Here is a 23,251-nt window from a genome sequence, read left to right as displayed (position 1 = left end):
ATGCCCACACCCTATTCCAGGTGCCCACCATCAGGCATGCATTCAGGACTGCAGGGATCCATCATCAACCCTAATGATGGGAGGGCAGAAAAGCCTGACAATGATTTACCCTACAGTCTTCCCCACTGTGTGATAGGTTCTTGCCAATCCTTTCTTTTAATCTGCTGGTCTTTTCTCTCCTTAAGAGCCTCAAGTTCGTCCTCATCTTCAGACCCTGCCAGACTTTGCTCAGTCTAATCCCTGGAAAGGCTCCTCCTTCTGTCACCCAGATAAGAAAAAAAAAAAAAAAGACGAATATCAGGGGACCCTGGTATAACTGGATCTAAATCAATGAAACCTCTGCCCCAAATCTGGCCTCTTGCAGCACTATGCCCTGGATAGAATGGAAGTTCCATTCTGCATCAGTCCTGAAGAGGTGCCTGCAGCAAGCTGCATCTGTAAACTTGATAGAACAATGAAGACATCACCTGCCTCACAGGGGAGTTGTGAGAACTGCAAAAGGAGGTGTGAACACTTGTCTCACTGCATTTGGTCAAGCGTTAAATATAGAAAACACTTATTAAAAGTCCCTGTTACATTATTAATAGTAATGTTGCCAGTTAGAGCTTCTGCTATATTCCAGAAACTGTGTTACTATAAGATGGGGATATAGCATTGATAAAGACAGAATTGGGGGGTGTGGGGGGAGAAGATGGTGACAGACACAATCCTTGAGTCATCTCTTCACTCAGGAATACCAAAGATAAGTGCCAGACAGAGCAGTCACATCTGGAAGGTTGCTGGGGAAGTGAGGACCAGTGTCTCAGCAAGGAGAGCCAGAAACCATCAGAAAGGGAAGGGAAGACTGAGAAACAGTAAGACAGAATGGTGCCAGTTCACTGAAAGGGCTATCAGTCCTTTCCTCAACAGTCCCCCATCAGCCTGGGAAGGAGAGAACAGAACTTACTGTGAGAATATAGGCTGTTTCACAGTTCAAGAAGGGACACCCTGGTGAAGACACTGGGTTTGGCAGTGGAGAGAGTCACACAATCATCCCCAGCATGATCTCTGGACTCCCAGAGGTGTCAGTGAGCATCTTGGGAGCCAGGGAAGATACCTCTCCCTCCCCTCAGATGTGTGAGACCTCCAGTCTGAACTTACTGGGGGGGACTAGGGGGCCACAGTGAACTTGGTCTGCTCAGTGGCTTGTTTAGGGCCATGATGGAGCATATCATATGTATAGATTTGTCTTCAGAGGGCTTCTAGACAATGTGATACCTGCTGTTCCCCTCCCACGATCTTATGATCTCTGTCTTTGCTCACAAGGATACTGCAAGCAAAAAAGCTTGTCAAGTTCCAGGACAGGAGAAAAAATAGCAAGACAGCACACACAGATTTGCACAGGGGTATTCTAGACCACAAGCTTTCCAGAGACTGGGAACATGCCTACTTTCCACTTCTTGCCTGCACACAATTTCTGCTTGTGCTCACAAAGAAAACTGAGAGCACGGGTGCCTGTCTGGCTCCATTGTTGGTGAAAGCACAGCAGTGCCAGGATTATTGTACACATAGACTTTTTAATCAGTGGTATTTAGACCACTAGCTTACCAAAGACTGGGCAGACTGGCTGCTCCCCTTCCTGCCCACATTCAAATTTTGCCCCACTCAAACATTTCAGTGGGGGCTTCTAGACATCAAGCATCAGAGAAGCTGAGGAAATTCCCACTCTTCCCTCCTCCAGGAATTCAGGAACTATGTCCAGAGTGTGTAATCAGAAACTATAGGTAACCTTAGGGAACAAAGGACTTCCTGATGCTGGTGGACAGGATGGCGTGTAAGGGGTGGTAACTGCATCCCTGCCCCAACTTTCCCTCTTGAAGAGAAGCTACCACTGAAGTTTCTAATTTGCTACTGATGGAAAGTAAGAGTTCCAGGAGAGAAGGTCTAACACAGCAAAATGGGCAGACAAAAAAACACAACACAACTTGAGACCTCAAGGAAACATGTCACCACAAGTCTCCAGACTCCAACCATAAAGACATGGAAGATCTTATCTTCCTATCAGACAGAAAGATGAAAGCTGTTGTGGTAAAGAAATTCAAGGAAATGAAGAAAATGCTACAAATATAAGTGGAAAAATTAATGACTTGAGAAATACTAAATGAACAGAAATTAGAAACTGAAGATTTAAGCAAGAAAATAAGGCAACTGCAGAAAACAAAAAGATCAATAAAAGAGTGACAAAAAAATAGGCAGAAGAACCAAATATACACATCTCCTAGATATTGATCCAATAACACAAATACATTAATTTGAAAGGAAACTTTAACCCCCATGTTCATTGTAGCACTATTTACAATAGCTAAAACATGAAATAAGCTAAGCAACTCAAAACAGATAAGTGAGTCAAGAAGATGTGGCATTTACACACCATGATCTACTACTCTGCGATCAAAAAAGACAAATTCATGCCATTTGCAGCAACATAGATGGAGCTGGATGGAGCTGGAAGGGATAATGATAAGTGAAATAAGCCAGAGGAGAAAGCCAAACACCACATTGTGTCATTTATAAGTGGAATATAGAGAAAGTAAGAAAAAAGGACAGATAAAGCCAAACATGAAACAAACACTTGGAAACTTATTAGAGAACTGTGGGATCCACAGAGAGGGTGAGAGCAGAAGAGGAATGACAAAGGGAAGAAGGGCGCATGATGGACTAAGGTGGTGGACTATGGGTGTTTTGGTGGTGTTTGCACTATGGCAATAACATATGGGGGGTTGATCTTATACTCCAAAAGTACAATGACACAAACCAACATTAACTCAATTCTTAAAAAAAAATCATATGATTATATCAATAGATTCAGTGAAAGCATTTGACAAGAGTCAACATCCATTTAAGATAAAAACTCAATAAATGGAAGTAGATGGAACATTCCTCAGCATAATAAAGGCCATATACATCATCAGATACACATCCAACATCACTCTGAATGGTGAAAAACTAAAAGTTCTTCCCCTAAAATCTAGTAAAAGACAGGGTGTCCATTTTCACCACTACTATTCAGCATAATATTGTAAGTTCTACTAGAGCAATCAGTAAAGAGAAAGAGAAAGAGAAAGAGAGAGAAAGAGAAAGAGAGAGAGAGAGAGAGAAAGAGAAAGAGAATGCAAATAGAAAAGAAAAAGTAAAACTTTCACGGTAGAGGGTATCACAATATACATGAGAATCCCTAAGGATTCCACTAAAAAAAAAAAAAATCATTGAAAAAATAAATCAATCCAGTAAAGTAGCAGGGTACAAAATTAATTTGCAAATTATCAGTTGCATTTCTATATGCAAACAATGAGTTTGAGGAGAAAGAAATCCAGAAAAATAATCCCATTCACAATTGCAACACAGTGATTGTATGTCTAGGAGTAAACCAGAAGACTTTGTTAAAAGCAATAGACGTAGGGCCTCCCTGGTGGCGCAAGGCGTTGAGACACAACCTATGAAGCTATCCATAGCCACTGCAGCATGGGTTTGATCCCATATGGCACAGCTGACCTCTCCTGGCTCACCTGCTGCTCCCCTCAGCAGTGTATTTCAGTCAGTCTGCCCGTTCTGTTCCCCACTCTGTCTCTGGTGAATCCTCTCGCCCCCCATACCTGTGGCCTGTATCCCAGTTCTTGTATGCATAAATAAATAAATCTTTGAAAAAAAAGAAATAGAAGTAGAAAAAAGGAAGTGGAAAGATATTCCCTATTCAAACACTCAAAGACAAACATCATAAAATGTCTCTACTGCCCAAAACAATATCCATTTTCAATACAATCCCAATAAAAATTGCAGTCTTCAAAAAACTGAACAAAAAGACCATCAACAACAAATTTGGTGAGGATGTGGGAAAAAAGGGTCTCTCTTACACTGTTGGTGGTAATTTAAACTGGTTCTGCCCCTATGGAAAACAATATGGCAATTTTTCAAAATATTAAAAATGTATCTACCATATGAACCATCAAATTCCATTTGTAGGCATCTACCCAAAAAATACAAAAAACACCAATTCAAATAGATATATGTACTCCTATGTTCACTGTAGTCCTATTTACAACACCTAAATTATGCAAACATCCTAATGTCCAAAACAGAGGAATAGATCAGAAAAATGTGATACATGCACACAGAGGAATACTACTCAGCTATAAAAAAAAAAAGGATGAACTTGTGTCATTTGCAAGAATATGGATGGAGCTGGAAAGCAAAATAATATCTACCTGGAATGCTAAGCAAAACTGGAATGCTAAGCAAAATACTATCTACCCCATAGGCTTATTATGAACACTAACAAATTGTTTCTTATAAAGCACTTAGAAGCATACTAGGTATATCATAAGTATTCAATGAATGTAACTTTTTTAATTAAAAATCAAAGATGGAATGATCTTTTGTGGAGCCAAAAAGTCATAGGAAAAACTTTTAATAAATATATATGAACACAGATTACATTTGTCAAGCAGCAAATACAGTGTATCATTGGAGAAGGACAAGACCTAGCCTTTGAATACAAATGTACACATGATTTACTCAAATCTCAAATCTTGGTAACTGTCTGCTTGTGTTTACAAACAGACCCACACTAGAATGCTTGGCTTCTTTGCAGAACTGCCTTGAGGATCCCTCCTCAAACATTAAATGTAGCTATGCTCTGTTCTTATGATCCAGAAATTTTAACTCAAAAGTGGTTTGCTTTCCCAGTTTGCTCCCTCCCCATTGCTTTTAGTTACTTTCTAGATTTCCAAAATGTCATGATCCTTTCTAGATAATTACCTGTACCTTCTCAGGGATCTTCTTTTATTCATTATAGAATTTTAAAGTAAACGTTCTTTTCTTTATTTTTTAATTTTAAAAGATTTATTTTATTTATACAAGAACCGGGATACAGGCCAGATGCGCAGGAGGGTGAGAGGATTCACCAGAGACAGAGCCGGGAACAGAACAGGCAGACTAACCAAAATACACTGCTGAGGGGAGCAGGGGGCGAGACAGGAGAGGTCTGCTCGCCATGGGGGTTGCTCCGAGGCCGGTAGGGATCGAACCAGCACTGCAGAGGCTGCGGACAGCTTCACAGAGCTGCACTCAACCGCCTGCACCACCAGGAAGGCCCCTATTCTTGAATAATATTAGATTCACAGCAAAATTTAGCAGGAAGTGCTGAATCTTTAGATACTCTCTGTCCCCATCAATGCAAATTCTCCCTCATTATCAACATTTCCCTGACCAGAGTGGTACAGTTATAGCTGATCAACTTTCATGGACACATGATTATCAATCAGAATCCATTGTTAACAGGAGGCTTCACTATTGTTGTTGTTACATTCTCTGGGTTTGCACAATGTATAATTACATGTACCCACCACTGCAGTATCATACACAGTTATTTCACTGCCCTAAAAATCCTCTGTGGTCAGCCTGTTCATCCCTCTTCCCTCTAAACTCCTGGCAACCACAGATCTTTTACTTTCTCTATTCTTTTTATTTTTAAGAACACTGAAACTCCTACCGCTGTGCATGCCCAGACACACACACACACACACACACACACACACACCAAAAACAAATTTACGATTCTCCTTCTTCCCTGCAATATCTCCCAAGGGAAAGATGAGGAGAATATTTTCCCACAGCATAAATCTCAGAATCCTTATTTAAAAAACACTGGAATCTGGAAAAAAGTTACAATTTACAATCTGTGGTTTTAATTGGTTGAACAAGGTTTTCAAACTATGATGGTCATGGTCAGAAAAATTAGCAACTGTTCCTGTGAATAAGCATCCCACGACTATGAAGAATGCTCTCCTTTCTATTATACAAAGCTGCTTGCTAAAACAAAGTGGTGACTTTGGGGCAAGAACAAGACTTGAGGAAGATGAGCATAATATCAATCTGGGTATGTCTATTCTGGAAGATACAAATCAATAGATTTTATCAGAAGGTTACAATTTACTAAATCTACTCTTTAAGCAAATGATTGCACTCTCATGCTTGTCTCACTCACTGTAAAAAGTTCAGTTTCACAAATACTTTCTGAACATTAAATCGCCATTTCAGACTTACCAACTTGGTAGAGTCATGCTTAAGGATGAATGTTTCTAAAGCTTTCTCAACAAAAGCAACTTTTTAAATTTGATTGAACATGCATTTTAACTATTTTTGAGGGTTTTTTTGAGTTTTTGTTTGACATAGTGTAAGGTTTTAACATTATATAGGTAAAACTAACTTTTAGTTTCAAGTGATACTAGTTGGCCATTTTCATAACCTTTGTAAATTATATTTACATGTTACTTTTAAAAAGAGAAGCTTTTTGGACTGGTATTTTCATTTCTGAGCTTCGATAGGTATAATAAATATTATAACTAATGATAACAAGTAACAACTAGAATAGTCCTAGCAAGTGGCAAGCACTGTTTTACAGAGGAGGAGACTACATGCAAAGAAGTAAATTACTCATCCAAGAACGAACGGTGATGAGTTGTGAAAGGAATTCAAATGCAGCAGTCTGGCTGCAGGGTCTATGATCCTACCTACAAGCCACACATAATCTCTGAAATAGATCCCTTGGGCTTAAATACATTTTAGATCAAACTGAAATGTGCTAAAATTCTTTCTCTTACACAAAAAAAGCACAGATAAATCACGCTGTCATATGCCCTAAATGGAATCCCATTCCGAGTATGATTGGGATCATATCACAAGTATACCGCTCAAATTTGCCAGCACTGTGCAAACTGTGTAGCACTGGGTGGTAGCACTGTGCAAACTGTACAATCAAGACTCATAGTCACTTGACGACCATAAAACAATACAAAAAAATCATTCAACCATGTGTGCAGGCAACTTCCTCTTCTACTTATTCCTGGGCCTCCCACACCAGGTGACATTGATACATGAACGTTAAGATCTATGTCCCAATGCTTGGAAATCATTTGCACAAATTAATATGGAGATCTATCATATTATAGCTAACTATCAGCATTCTGTAACACTTGAGGTTAAGTGAGGTCTTTTTGACTCTTTTTTGTTTGTTAAAAAAATGAAGTGAAGTTAGCAAATTCTGGATTTTTTTTTTAATTAATGGAAATGCTCTTTTTTTCCTTTTTAAAATTCAAACATAAAAGTCAAATTTGCTATTTTTTATTTTATGCTTTTTTTTTCACTATTCAAATAAAGAATTACTGGGGAGAACTGACACAGTTATCCAAACTGAGCAGAAGAATCTGTTAACAGGACAATTTTTAACAGGAACTCAGGTTTCCATGACAGAGTCTGGTATTTAACAATAAACTGTGTTGTAACACTTTTGTGGCTACTCTGTTGACTCAAACAAAGGAAGAATATTTAGAAGTTTTAATTTTATATTTAGAAAAGATCCTATGATTTTAATTTGCTCAGACATAGTTGATTTTATGCAATAGCAAGAAAGAGCTGTGTAACATACGCCTCCCATGCACCCTAAGAAGTAATTTACTGTAGGTCAGAGTAGAAAGGAACATATAAACTAAAGAAAGAGCACACCAGGCCATTTTAGTTCTATCAGTAACATATTTCCTTTAGATAAACATTTAGATAACTCCAACCTGAATCACTGCAATGGACTGAATGTCTGTGTCCCCTTAAAATTCATATATTGAAGCCTCACTCATCAGTATGATAGTGTTAGGAGGTGGGACATTGGGAGATGATAAGGGTGGAGCCCTTGAGATAAGGGTAGTGCCCTTTTCAGGAGAGAAAGGAGAGAGATGATCTCTACCATATGAGAATGCAGTGAGAAGGCCCTTGTCTCACTGGACCAGGAAGCTAGCCCCCACCAGACGCCGGATTGGCTGACACCTGAACATTGAACCACCTGTTCTCCAGAACTGGGAGAAGTAAACGTTATTTAAGTCATTCAGTCTATGTTATTTTATTATTTCCATTTGAGCTGATCACAAAAATATGACAAATAAAAAAATTTTATAAAAATTATTTGTGGGGGGCCTCCCTGGTGGCAGGGGTTAAAGACATAGTGCTATCAAGCTATCACCAGCCACTGAAGCATGAGCTTGATCCCCAGCCAGGGAGGTGACCCACATGGTGCAGCAGACCTCTCCTGTCTCGCCTGCTGCTCCCCTCAGCAGTGTATTTCAGTTGATCCACTTGTTCTGCTCCACACTTTGTCTCTGGTGCATCCTCTTACCCCCCCACACCTCTGGCCTACACCCTAGTTCTTGTATGCATAAATAAATAAATCTTAAAAAAAATTATTAAAGATCAATGAAACTAAAAGTTTGTACTTTGAAAAAAATAAACAAAATAGCCAGGCTCAAAAATAAAAAATGGAAAAAAACATATATAAATAGGATTATAAGGGGCCTCCCCTGGTGGCACAGCAGTTGAGCGCTGGGCTGCGAGGCTGCCCGCAGCCTCTGCAGCGCCGGCTCGTTCCCCTGCCACTGGCAAGGGTCCCACAAAAAATTAATTAATTAATTAATAGGGTTATAATTGAAAGAGGAAAAATCACAACAGACTCAGTAGAAATCAAAAGAATAATCAGAGGGCCTCCCCTGGTGGCACTCCCCTGGTTGAGCGCTGGGCAGCAAATCTGTCCCCACCCTCTGCAGCACCGGTTTGATCCCCGGCCACCAGTAAGGGTCCCACACGGCACGCAGACCTCTCCTGCCACCCGCTGCTCCCCTCAGCAGTGTATTTTGTTGGTCTGCCTGTTCTGTTCCCCGCTCTGGCTCTGGCGAATTCTCTCCCCTCCGACGCTTCTGACTGTAACCAGTGATTGTACAAATAAATAAATAAATCTTTTTTAAAAAAGAATAATCAACGATTACTATGAACTAGACGTAAGACCTGAAGCCATAAAATACATAGAAGAAAATATAGGCGAAACACTACATGACATGCACATCAAAGACATCTTTACAGACACATCACCCAAAGCAGTGATAGTGAAGGCAAAGATGAACAGCTGGGACTACATCAAATTAAAGAGCTTCTGCACAGCAAAAGAGACAATAACCAACACAAAGAGAAACCCCACCAACTGGGAGAACATTTTTGCACACAACACTAACGATGAAGGACTGATCACAAAAATCTACAAAGAGCTGATGAGACTCAACAAAAACAAAGAAAATAATCCAGTTAAAAAATGGGCAGAAGAGCTAAAAAGAAACTTCTCTGAAGAGGAAATGCAAATGATCAACAGGCATATGAAAAAATGTTCAACATCACTTCTAATCAGGGAAATGCAAATCAAAACTACAATAAGATACCATCTCACACCAGTGAGAATGGCACATATTAAAAAAACTAGCAACAACAAATGTTGGCAAGGGTGTGGAGAAAAAGGAACTCTTCTGCACTGTTGGTGGGAGTGCAAACTGGTCCAACCACTATGGAGAGCTGTGTGGAGATTTCTTGAACTACTAAACATAGAGCTTCCATATGATCCAGCAATTCCACTCCTAGGTAGTTACCCAAATAACACAGAAACAGTAATTCCAAAGGGCACCTGCACACCCATGTTTATAGCAGCACTGTTTACAATAGCTAAGCTATGAAAACAACCCAAATGCCCAAAAATAGATGACTGGATCAAGAAGATGTGGTACATATACACCATGGAATATTACTCAGCATTCAAAAAAGATAAACACATGCCATTTGCAGCCACATGGATGGCGCTGGAAGGGATCATGCTCAGCGAAATAAGCCAGAAAGAAAAAGAAAAATACCGTATGGTCTCACTCATAGCAGGAATCTAGAGAACTTAAATAAGGGACCAGGAAAATGAATAACTATAAGAAAGTGAAAATCAAAATCAACAAACAACTATGAACCAGAGACACTCTATGGAGGCTGGGGGGCAGAGAGGGGAAGGATTGGGGTCAAAATAAGGGGGTTGCAATTGTATGGGTAATATAAAAATAAAATTTATTAAAAAAAAAGATAAACACATGCAGTTTGCAGCAACATGGATGGAGCTAGAAGGGATCATGCTCAGCGAAATAAGTCAGAAAGAAAAAGAAAAATACCGGATGGTCTCACTCATAGCAGGAATTTAGAAAACCTAAATAAGAGACCAGGAAAAAGACTTATCAATACAAAGTAAAAATCAAAATCAACAAGCAACTATAAACCAGAGACACACTACGGTGGGGGAGAGGAGAGGGTGGGGCAAGGAAAGGAAGGACTAGAGTCAAAATAAGGGGGGAGCTGCAATTGTATGGGGAATATAACCAAAATTAAAATGCATACATTGTGCAAAGATGAAAAAAGATGTAAGAAATATATAAAATAAAATATTTAAATAAACAAAACCATACTGAGATACCATCTTACACCAGTAAGAATGGCACATATCAAAAAATCTAGCAACAACAAATGTTGGCTAGGATGTGGTGAAAAAGGAACTCTCCTACATTGCTGGTGGGAGTGCAAACTGGTCCAACCACTATGGAAAGCTGTCTGGAGTTTCCTCAGTCCTACAAATGGAGGTACCACATGACCTGGCAATTCCACTCCTAGGGATCTACCCAAAGGACACAAAAACATTGATTCAAAAGAATACCTGTACCCCTATGCTCATTGCAGCACTATTTACAATAGGTAAAACCTGGAAACAACCCAAATGCCCAAAAATAGATGACTGGATCAAGAAGATGTGGTACATATACACCATGGAATATTACTCAGCAATCTAAAAAAATAAACTCAAGCCATTCTCAGCAACATGGATGGAGCTAGAAGGAATTATGCTCAGTGAAATAAGCCAGAAGGAAAAAGAAAAATATCAGATGGTTTCACTTATAGCACAAATATAGGGAAACCAAATAAGACATCAGTATAAAAAAAAAGTACAAAACACAACAAAGCAAAATGGACAATTATAAATCAGAGACAATACTTCAGGAGAGGAGGAGGGAGAGGGATCAGAGGGAGGGAGGGAGGAGCACAGGGGACTGAGGTGATGGTGCACGGGTGTATTGGTGAAGGAAACTCTATGGGGACTACACCTGAGGAGTTGGGGGGAAGCAAATATTGTTTAAAAATGAACAATTAATTTAATTTAAAAATTAAATTAGTAAAAAAAATTATTTGTGAAAGATGCTATTGAAGCAGTGGAATAAATCTAAAAAAAAACCTAGTTGGTCAACAACATTCACTGTCTCCTCAACCAAATTTCTGTTATTTTCAACATTGTGTTTCTCTTTCGCTTTAGAAACTGAAACATGGATATTAGACTTATTCTGCTCCTGGGTTGGGACATCTGCCGCAATGATGGCCTCCAGGTGCCTTGGCTCACGAGGGTGCAGGCCTGTGTCCTGCTGGATTTTCTGCTTTTCAGATAAGAACGTCTGTATCCTGCTAGGTCTATCTAAACCTCAGGCTCTCAATTACTTGCATACACTAATATGTTTGCCAGCACCAATCCTGGGAACTACAAGGACCAATAAAAGCATATCCACATCTCTTCTCTCATAGTCTCTCTCTTTGCATCACTACTTTCATTCCCTTTCAATGTCACACACATAAAACACTTCACTGTCCTTTAAAATACAAACGAAAGGAATAACGTTCTATGACTTTCTCCTTCGCTTCCAACATATTAAAGTCACCTCAATTTCTGCTAGATTGGGCCACGCATCTGCCTCTTGGAATACTGGTAATACTCTTCTCCAGGGCTTCTCCAATTTCTTTGGTTGCTGCATCTCTGACTCCTTTCTCTCTTTTCCGGAGGATCGCCCTACAGGGGGCAGAGTGTGGAGTTGAGCTGTGCATAGCCTACACAACTGCCAGGACCCACACAACGGTCCTGGCTCTTATTTGTATGGCTGTGGGCCTGGCTCTTAACTGTGGACCTTTCTAGAGTTCTAGCCTATTTAGCCGTTCTCATTCCACAAGCATCTCCCAGGAAGTCTCACTTCCTCCTTCCAACCTAATTAGTAATTCTCTTACCCCGTAACTCTCACAACTGCATCTCTTGCTTGTATCCCTTCTGAATTTACTGTATTTCTGAGCCCTTGCCCTCTCAACCAGAGCAAAATTCAAAAACTGTCCCCTGCTCTTCACATTTCCCCTCCTTTTTTGTCACCAATTTTCGCTATCTACAGTTCCCATCCAGATGACAAACCAGGACATTCAATTTCCATTCTTATTCCATAAACGCAAAACAAAGTGGTCTTTCTTACACAGGACCTCACTGTGACTAACAATCTCCTATGTGCTCTATATCGCCAACCACAGCCTTACCTCTTCATATTAAAATCCCCCCAAATGCTGTTATTTTCTAATGCTTCCTATTATTTCATTTATGGAATCTACAGTAGGGGATGAAATGCAGAGTTTAGAGTGAAAAAAACTATTCTATTCCATGAACTTAATCAGCTGGCACCACCTAAGTATAAGTGGCAGGCAATCCCAGGAAGAGCCCAGCAGAGATATGGGCCTTACTAGCCAATTATTCACCCCTACTTTGCAGATTAGATACCATAGATCAGAAATAGGGGTGCTAATTGTCACCTCCTTGGTGATTGCCAAGTTTTCTGAAATCAGGATAAGCAGGATTGTGACTCCTGAATTTTAGAAATCTGGCTCTGTTCCCACCTTGATAGTGAAGCTGCTTTTTTTTTAAAAAACAAAATTAGCTTTTTATATTAAATTTTTATTGCTATTGAAGTAATATTATTTTACATCCTTGCTAGTGTTCCAACAGTACAGGAGTCCCCCCAACCAGGTGTAGTCACTGTAGCCCTTCTTCCACCAAAGCACTCACAGTCCTCCACTGCAGTCTGTTGTGTTGCCCCACCATCCTCCTGTTTCAGACTCTCTCCCTCCTCCACCCCCTATGAAAGCCCGAGATGAATGGTCAGTTTTCAAGGGTTGGTTCTAAAGTTTGTCTTTTACCCTTTGTTTGGGTTTTCTATATTCCATATGTAAGTAATGTCATCCAGTATTTATCTCTGCCCTTCTGGCTTGTTTCACTTAGTATAACCCCTTGAAACTGTTTTTACTACATCGTTCTTGCCTTCCAGATTGCCAGCTGTTTTCAGTATCCCATGTTGGGACACCACCACAACAGGTCACACTCGTACCAGGAAACATCCTGCTCCCTGCCCATCTCGGCTTTCTCAGATGGTCAGTCTCTGCCACTTAATCGGCCCCTTTATTCTCCCTTTAATATGCTTACCTGGCAATGTGACCTTGTCTCAACACTAGGACCTGCACTCTCCTTGCTACCTTAGGGAGTACTCAGTGTAATAAACTGTACTTCCAGCTTCCTGAAATCTACTAGATGTCTTCAACTGTGTGTCCCACAGGGAACCCCAAATTAACATCTCCCAAATGGAATTAATTTATCCTTTAAACTAATTCTTCTATACATTGGTTTGACGGAAGAATGAGTCCCATATATCAAATGTGACTCATATCCTGGACAATGTTGTCAATAGCTGCAGGTGTTGATCCCTCTGCACCCCGGGAGCTGGCCTCTCCTCACTCTCTCTTTACTCACTCTCTGTGCTCAGGCTCGAGTAACCCTCATGTGCCTTCCAAGCAGTCTTTTCTAGCTTCTCTCCCAGGACCACACTGGCCTGAGTCATAAGAGCAGTGAGACTGTATTTTATTAAACCCCTAAAACTGGGGAATTTTTCTGCAATTGTCTACCCTCATCCTTTAAGTAGGTAATTAAGAAATGCACTTAAACTTTTAGTTCCATTTCTCTCCCTGACAGGAAAACAACTGGGATAGATTTGAACCGGAGATGGATCAGCTTGGGCCTCTCATGCTTCACTTCAATCATGCCAAATGGGGGAAACACTTAAGGAGTTAAGCCTGTTCACTACTGTTAAGTGATATTCCAAAGTCACAAGTTATGCTAGCTATACAGAAGTCAGAAAAAAATCTGTTTCAAAGGTCAACATAATGAAAGGTTTTTTTTTTTTTTTTTTTTTAATCTAGCAGGAACGGAAATTGGAAAGAGCTGGTGGAAACTCTCTTCTTCCTGAAGAAGATGAAATTTTTATCAGCCAGCCAAATTTTTTCATGACTAAACTTAACTCATCTTCCCATCTCCCAACCCCAGTTTTTTCCCCTCTCGCTTTATATTCTTTGAGGGTAAGGAAAGTTTACTACTTAAAGGAATTGCCTTTGAAGTAAATATATAAAACTGCACACTGCATACTTGTGAATTCAAGAACTTTGAGGACATCTTCAATCATCAAAACAGTCATATGCTTATAAACTTCAGTCCCTGAGTTCATCTGAGTTCCAGTCTCCCCAATCCTGGAAATTCTAAGAACATCACATTTCTTAACCAGCAAGTAAGATTCAGAAAGTACAACTTAACGACTGGGATAAATGGAAAGAAATACACCTAAGCCAATACCACTCAGATTATTGAATAGGCTCTACCTAACGATGTTACTTTTGTTAGTAGATATTTTTCATCTGCTAATGCTAATTCGGAAAGATTTGTTCACTAAAATATACAGTATGGGAAGTGAGATTTTCTAAATGGTAGCATGATATTTGATAAACGATATTTGAATATACAATGATATATTTATAGATGGAATCACATTAGAATTAAGGAGGGAAGTTTTGAATTTTTCTAAACTTAACAACCTGATAAATTGTAATCAACGTCTAAGTGAAGTTTTCCTATATGTGACTGAAATATTTTTTTATTGTGGTTAAATTATTTTTAAATATATAAAGAAAAATACAAAGAAATTATAAAATACTGGGCCTCCCCGGTGGCACAGCGGTTGAGCGCAGGGTTGCGAAGCTGCCTGCAGCCTCTGCAGCGCCGGTTCGATCCCCGGCTGCTCCCGGCCACCAGAGGAGGGTCCCACATGGTGCACAGACCTCTCCTGCCCCCCGCTGCTCCCCTCAGCAGTGTACTTTGGTCCTTCTGCCTTCTCTGCTCCCCGCTCTGGCTCTGGTGGATTCTCTCACCCTCCCGCACTTCTGACTGTACCCAGTGCTTGTATAAATAAATAAATAAATCTTAAAAAAAAAAAGAAATTATAAAATACTACTAATTTACATTTGCTAGACACTTTGGCCATTTATAGTGCCAAATTTGATTTACACCATGCCCACTGTTTTGATGTCAGGCTCACCAAAAACTCTTGATTCTGTTGTTGGGTAGAAATTTAAAGAGACCCATTTGTCCTAACTTTAAAAGTTGATTGGCCTTTTTATTTTTAGAATTATTATTTTAATGAGGTTAGTTGTGGTCCTCCATGATATTGTATATAAAATGTGATCCTGTGTCAAGGATTTTGACCTCAAAGAAGTAGAAGACCAATTCCATAGCTTTTATACCATTTCTCTAACAGGTCACAACTGCAGGTCCTGGGCTGAAAATAACCTACAATTATGTATGGCTCTATGCTTTTCCTGTTCATTTTTTAAATTTTTAACTAGCTGCTAATATTTGAAAGTTAGGGAGCTTCATTTTGGGCTTCCATATTTCCTGGGCATATATGGCAAGCTCATTAACAACGGAACCAAACTGCCTCAAGGTGGCAATCAACTCAGCAGCAGACTGGCGTTTTGGGCTGAGATGTCTCTGTCCTCACTATCCTGCCTAAACTCCAAGTTCAAACTCAGGTGTTGTCCATCATTTTATTCACATTGGAGTTTGTCTTTCACCCATCCCATTTCCCTCAAATGACTTCAGCAGTTTTCTACAGGTATGCGTCTGTAGTTTGTCCTTAATTGTAAACATAATAATAGCAAACCATTTCCATCGAGCTTAATAGTCAAAGACTTTCCTAAGTATTAAACATGAGTTAACTCAGTTACTCTTCAGAATAACCCTAGACAGGGAACATGATGAGCACCCCATTTTACAGATTAGGAAACTGAGACACCAAGAAGTTGAGAACTCACCCAAGGCAACACACATATCACTGTGTAGTATCAGGCTCACAGGCAGGCCTTGGAGAACCTAAGACCCCAGTCATCAGGCTTTATTTCTGCATACAGTAGAAGGCTCCGCATAACTACATTGTCAATGCCCTTTCAATTCTGTTCATTACCCCCAGAAGAGAGACCCTAATAATACTAATGTCTTCTTTAAAGTACCTAAGAAACAAAAACTTGGGTACAAATTGCACCTTAGGTAGCATTTTATTTAGCTCCATGGCATTGTTTTAGACAAGCGGTCCTTCCTCTTAAGGCTTTGTTGCTATCAGAGGCAGTTATTACAAAAAGACAATGGGATGGTCACAAAAGGCATTGGTCCTAGGTTCAAGGATCGGTCTTGTTTTCTAGAACAATAATTAGTTTGATATTTGCAAACATATAAAATTTACAGTACTTAATAAAAATGATGATAAAGATACATGAGCCCTACATATGTCATTTTCTATGCAACTACCAACCACCAACTTCAACTTTTCATTACCAAATTAAATGCTCATTTCATGCTTATGACCAAAACATATAGAATGTTTATCTCCTATGTGAAATTTTCAGAAGCCTTAGATTATTTTCCTCTGCTCCCAAATGGACTTGAAACAAAGATATTGTCTCTTCCAAATACATCACATAATTTGCAGTTTATAGTGAAACCTTTGAATCAATATTTATTTTCATGTTGCTTTTCTTCTCTTGTATAAAGGTTGAAATTTTTAAGATTTGTATTCACACATATTTTAATCTAAATGACAACTAAATGATAAAGGTTTACTACCCCCACATTAAAGACAAGGAAGATTTGAATCTTGGTCCATTTGAGTCTTAAATGTTGGTTAATTCTACCACCCCATAATACCTTCTAGATGCTCTTGAGTTATTTGCTGCTCAGTCAGATTTTTAAGTACCGTGTGCTCTACTGGGTCACTGGAGGGTCTACTTTGGGAAATCTGCAATATATAGTCTAAGACTAAGGACACCACCAACCTGGAGGCACACAGAATACAAGGTCCAAAAATGAACAGAAGAAAGAAATCACAACACATAAAAAATTGGAATCACACTGAAGCTAAATTAGTTCTTTCCAAATGGGACAGATACATGCTGAACCAATTAGAGGAGTCTGAAAGATGTGGAAAGAGAGGATGAGAAGGAATAATGAGAACCTATGTAGGAAAATTCTTGAAGGACAAAAGCTGAAAATTCTTAGTTCTGGAAAGTGCTGGAAAAAAGAACTCCATCTAGAGCACATAATTTATTTTAACACATCATTCTCACATTTTCTAGTCTAACAGAACTGAAACACAAAGTGGTTTAAAAGTGACAAGCCTCTTCCTACTATGTAAGCAGGGAAAGCATCAGAAATCCTGGTTTAAAAGAACAGCAATCATTCTCAGCAGAGGGATAGGGAGCATATTGCTGAGCTGAGATCTCTGTGAACTTACAGGACTGTGGTCATCTGTGGCACCTGAGGAATGTGATCCAACATCAAGTGCATGCAGTGGACAGTACTCTTCAAGCAAAGACACCGACTAGGGCAGGCTAGCACTGGCAAGCACCACACCACCAAGAGAAAGGAAGTGGTCCAGCAGAAGAATCTGTGTTCCATGGCTCCCTTCACTGCTGGAGGCGAAGCAGCAGAAGGAAGAACAGCTGCCATGGTGGCCGGTGGCGAGGCAGTGGTTGCTGCTGGGCTGGCTGAACCCAGCTTGGGAGCCCTAGTTTAGTGCAGCTCCCAGGGAAAATGCTGCATCTGACCAATCCAGAAGAAGGAAGATCACATTACAGGCTTGAGGGCAGCAAGCCTAGGGGGTGCTGGACTCCCAGACATCAGGAGAAGATTTTTGGTGCAAATGGTCTCTTTCTGAAGATACATAATATCTCTAGGCAGCATAATAAAAACACAAACTTTTCTAAATTTGCTTCCACTGCACATTTTATTTAAAGCCCCAGACTTGTAGCCTCTAGCTGATCTTTTGAAGCTCAAGTTGATTAATTATTTATTGGATCCATGCAAAACGACTTTTCTTCTTTTTATCAGCTAACATTACCAAATCCTAAAGGTCAGACAGAGTTTTAATTAGTTGATCTAGTAGCACATACTCCCTCCCTACTCCAGACTATGCTCTCAAAAAAATGTTTTCATTTTCTTCTGTAGATTGTTCTCCTGAAATCAATAGCACTTCACTCATATATGACTGAAATCAGTTAATTCTGGCTTCTTCCTTGAGTATTTAATGTTTAAAACATGATGGTTAGACCATGAATGAATATACCTACATGTCTAGGAGACACACTGAAAGTTAAACCTGTGTGTAAAGTTTGTAATATAGAGCAAGCCTGAGCCTCCTCTGAACTCAAAGTCTGGAGACACATTTCTCATGAGCAGTTTTTTTTGTTTGTTTAAATCTTTTTTTTAAATAGAGGCATGTTTTATTTATTTGTTTGTTTTGTTTATACATGCACTGGGTACAGTCAGAAGCGCAGGAGGGTGAGAGAATTCACCAGAGCCAGAGCGGGGAGCAGAGCAGGCAGAAGGACCGAAGTACACTGCTGAGGGGAGCAGCGGGCGGCAGGAGAGGTCTGCGCGCCATGTGGGACCCTCTTCCGGTGGCCGGGGAGCAGCTGGGGATCGAACCAGCGCCGCAGAGGCCGCGGGCAGCTTCACAACCCAGCGCTCAACCGCTGCGCCACCGGGGAGGCCCCTTGTTTGTTTTTTAAGATTTATTTATTTATACAAGCACTGGGTACAGTCAGAAGCGCGGGAGGGTGAGAGAATTCACCAGAGCCAGAGCAGGGTACAGAGCAGGCAGACTGATGAAATACACTGCTGAGGGGAGCAGTGGGCAAGACAGGAGAGGTCTGCGTGCCATGTGGGACCCTCGCCCAGCAGCCGGGGATCGAACCGGTGCAGCAGAGGCTGCGGGCAGCTTCGCAACCCAGCGCTCAACCGCTGCACCACCGGGGAGGCCCTCATGAGCAGTTTTAACTGGCCACATTCACTGAGGTGAGAATTGGTTCCAGTGACACTGTTGAAAACTGCAGACTTCAATAAATATGCAATTAAATATATAATTTTGTTCACTCTGTAAGTCGGTAACTTAAGGAAGCCTTTTGGTTTTAGTTTTAAAAACTAAAATGTTCAAACTCATGCCTACACAAGCACTTTAAAAAATGTAAAAACATAGAAAAGTTAAAACGTGAATGGTCCAATCTAGGCAACAATCCCAGGTGACAGAGTGGGAGACAAATCCAGTGCTTGGAGAGTTGGTTTTGTCAAATTTTATCAACCATATGAGGAAAAATAAATCCATTCACCTTTTCTCCAGCAATTCTTCAGTCCTGTTTTATTCTGTAGGTGAACACTGCCCTCTTTTGGCAAAAAGGTTCAAAGTTAAATTCATGTGGATTTTTGATTAAATATCGACGATCAGGAGGAAAATTTTAATTTCTATGAACAAGAATGATTTACTTAACTTTAAATATGCTTGACATTGTTCAACATACTTTATTGCCTAAGTATGTTAATAAACCAAACAAGTCAATTTCTTCCTTCAATCCCAATCCTGCAACTATACTCTTGCTGAAGTTTGTGATTTGGAGGACAGGAGACATGCAGATTTGTACATTGTTTTCAACTCAAAATATAGTATTATGTAGACTCATAAAGCCTTTCCCCAGAAGACTAAAACATTTCTATTTTATGAATCTAATGTTCAATGTGAAAATATCTACTTACTATTTGTAAGTTCTTTCTTGTAATACCTTACCACCTCTCTCCAGCCTAAAAACACACTTGCTGGATAAAATAATAAACTCATTTTTAATGCACCAATGTGCTGAGAAAGTTAGAAAGATATCTAAGTCCAAAACTGAAGTGAAAGTGGGACGCCAGTAAGGCAAGAAAACACAGAAGGTTAGTTAAGCTTAGAGTATTTGTTTAACCAAGTGAAATTACATTCCTATTTTCAAGTAGAAGGGGTACGGAAGAAGAAAATTCCTTTCTGAAGTGGAGTGTCTCAAATGGAAAATCTGCATGTTCATTAAGTTTATGGAAATAAAATAATTTTACTCACACCCAAACCCCCTACACCTCCCATCCACTCAGAGAACATATGAAAAAATTGCCTATTTCAATAGAAAGGGAAGAATAAAAATCTCTTTGGAGATGCAGAATCTCCAAATTAGCTTTCACATGAATTTTCAGGGTATTCCACCTGAGTAATCTGAAAACCTTAAAAGTGAAGATTTAAAGGGGTTGTGAGCTAGCAGTGGTTCTGGCAAAAACAACCCATCCCTCTAATAATTCTTACATATAAAGTTCTTCAACACAAGCTTGTTCAAAAACAACAAAATATGAAACAAAGCTATAAAAGCTAACCATCAGAAACATAAAGAGGAGAAAGTTATCTTGCATAGTTCAAATATTGGATTTAGGTATGGAATATGAAAAAATTTTGGTTCAGTGTGTTTAGAGAATTAAACATACTAATAAAGAATAGGAGGATTAAAGACTTTGGGAACCAGTGCATTAACTCAGACCAGGCCACGTAGGGACCCACCTTACAAAAACAACCCTCAGGTGCCCTCCTGGAAGCACCCCTGACATTAGGACTTCTGATGAGCACCTGGGGAAGTGGTACCCACTGGACAATATTGACCCTAAGGAAAAAACTCCTGAACACAGGGCCACCCACTAGCACCTTGGGAACATGTGCATATTCCAATTCAGGCTGTACAGGGCCCAGCCTAACTGCAGCAAATCCCAGATGCCCTCTTGTGAGTGCCCTGGTCCAATGTGAAAGGGGTGGAGACACAACAAGCAGAGGCCAACACCACATAAGTGAGATTCTGAAAGCAATGGGCAGATAAAATAACACAGAAAATGGTCACGGGAGTCCCAAGGGGACTACTTCATCATAAAGAGAACATATCTCCAGAACCCAGTTACAAAGACATGGAAAATCTATTCTTCCCATAGGGACACAGACGTCAAGAACTGCCATCATTAAAAAAATTCAAAGAAGTCAGATAAGACCTAAAGAAGCAAGATGGAAGAGGAAAAGAGAAGTGAAGCAAAAAAAAAAAAAGAGGAAAAGCAATGTAAGAATAAGGGGTGGGGTCTCCCCGGTGGTGTGGCGGTTGAGCGCTGAGTTGCGAAGCTGCCCGCAGCCTCTGCAGCACTGGTTCAATCCCCGGCCACCGGGTGAGGGTCCCACATGGTGTGACAGACCTCTCCTGCCATGCCCGCTGCTCCCCTCAGCAGTGTACTTCATCAGTCTGCCTGCTCTGCTCTCTGCTCTTACTCTGGTGAATTCTCTCACCCTCCCATGCTTCTGACTGTATCCAATAAATTGGGCCTCCCCTGGTGGCGCAGGTGGTTGAGCACAGCGCTGTGAAGCTGTCCACAGTCTCTGAAGAGCAGGTTCGACTCCGGCCAGCCCGAGAGGGTCCCACATGGCAAGCAGACCTCTCCTGTCTCGCCTGCTGCTCCCCTCAGCAGTGTATTTCTTCAGTCTGCCTGTTCTGTTCCCCGCTCTGTCTCTGGTGAAACCTCTCGCCCCCAGCATCTCTGACCTATACCCCGGTTCTTGTATAAATAAATAGTTTTTAAATAAATAAGTATATAAATAAATAAATAGATCTTAAAATAAAAAAAAAGAAGAAGGGGTGTCCAGAAGGGCAAGAGAGATAAAAAGAAATAGAGAATATATTTAAAGAAATAAAACTTCCCAAACCTGGAAAAGGAAATATACAAATCCAGGAAGTTAAAAGAACACTGGTATACATTAACAGAATGAGAATACCACCAAGATATAGTGGTGAAATTTCCAAGGGTTCAAAACAAAGAAAGAATACTGAAGTTGCCAAGGGGGAAAAAGCAAATAACCTATAAGGGACTCCCAATCAGACTAAGATTAGATTCCTCAGAAGAAACACTGCAGGAAGAGAGAATAGAATGGAGTGATTGAAAAATTTTAAAGACAAAAACTGCAAACCAAGAATACTATACCTTCAAGGCTTCCCTTTAGATATGAAGGAGAAATAAAGACCTTCACAAAGAAAAACTGAAGGAGTTTTCAAAAATACATGGCTTTCCAAGAAATACTGAAAGGAACACTAGTATATAAGCTAAATAGAGAAATACTTAAAAAGAACTGAAACGTGAAATAGCAGCACCATACTTTCATATATCAATATTCACTAAATGTTAGCAGAATAAATTCACCAATAAAAAGACACAGAGTATCTGGATGGATTAAGAAACAGAATCCAACCTTCTGTTGTCTCAAGGAGACACACCTAAATTACAAAGATAAACATGGACTCAAGGTAAAGCATTGGAAAACAAGCCTACATGCTAAAGGGACTCAAAGGAAGGCAGAGACAGTCATATCAGACAAGCAAATGCCCAGTTAAAAAAGGTTTACAAGAGACAGGTGGGCACTACATAATGATTAAGGGAACAATATATCAGGAGGACATAACAATCATCAACAAATACTCACCAAGTAAAAATTACCAAAATATATTAGGCAATGACTACCAACTCAGGAAAAAAAAAAAATTGGAAAACACTTGTGGTAGAATTCAACACTTCAATCTCACCAATGGACGCAATGATAAAAAAAATAGAAACATAAAAATTTAAAAAAACATTACTCCTTATGGACCTAATAGAAATCTTTTTTTTTCTTTTTTCAAAAGATTTATTTATTTATACAAGCGCTGGGTACAGTCAGAAGCACGGGAGGGTGAGAGAATTCACCAGAGCCAGAGCGGGGAACAGAACAGGCAGACTGACAAAATACATTGCTGAGGGGAGCAGCGGGCATGGCAGGAGAGGTCTGTCACACCATATGGGACACTTGCCGGTGGCCGGGGATCGAACCAGCTCTGCAGAGGCTGCCCAGCACTCAACCACTGCACCACCAGGGGAGGCCCGGACCTCATAGAAATCTTAAGCATACTGCAACACTTCCCTCCCGCTACAAAAAAAAAAAAAAAAAAACACACATTTTTCAAGAGTACATAAGACATTCTCCATGATTGACCAAATACTGGGCCACAGACAAGTGAGAACAAACTGATGAAGACTGAAATAATACCACATACATTCTTGGATTCTTGGATCACTTAACTTTCAAACTAGAAATCAAACACAAAAAAAAACCAGGAAAATCTCTACTATGTAGAGACTGAATAAAACACTACAGAAAGACTACTCAATGAGGAAAACAAAAATACCTTGAAACAAACGACAATGAAGACACAAGCTTCCAGAATGCATGGGTCACTGCAAAAGTGG

The 23,251-nt window shown here is 40.0% G+C and overlaps 1 protein-coding gene across 1 annotated transcript in view; it reads right to left on the bottom strand.

The window, feature by feature from the left end:
- The window catches only part of PXDNL (peroxidasin like), a gene marked incomplete at both ends in the record, with an annotated part of 520,299 nt that extends 502,748 nt beyond the window's left edge, over positions 1–17,551 (bottom strand). Inside the window, 1 exon segment of the mRNA XM_084230567.1 lies at positions 17,388–17,551. Coding sequence (XP_084086693.1) covers positions 17,388–17,551 — 164 coding nt within the window.
- Positions 17,552–23,251: the final 5,700 nt, after the last annotated feature.

Source organism: Talpa europaea, assembly GCF_964194135.1.
Source record: "Talpa europaea genome assembly, chromosome: 3".
Taxonomy (NCBI): Eukaryota; Metazoa; Chordata; class Mammalia; order Eulipotyphla; family Talpidae; genus Talpa; species Talpa europaea.
The sequence above is the reverse complement of the archived record's forward strand: the minus strand, read 5'-3'. Positions and strand labels throughout refer to the sequence as shown.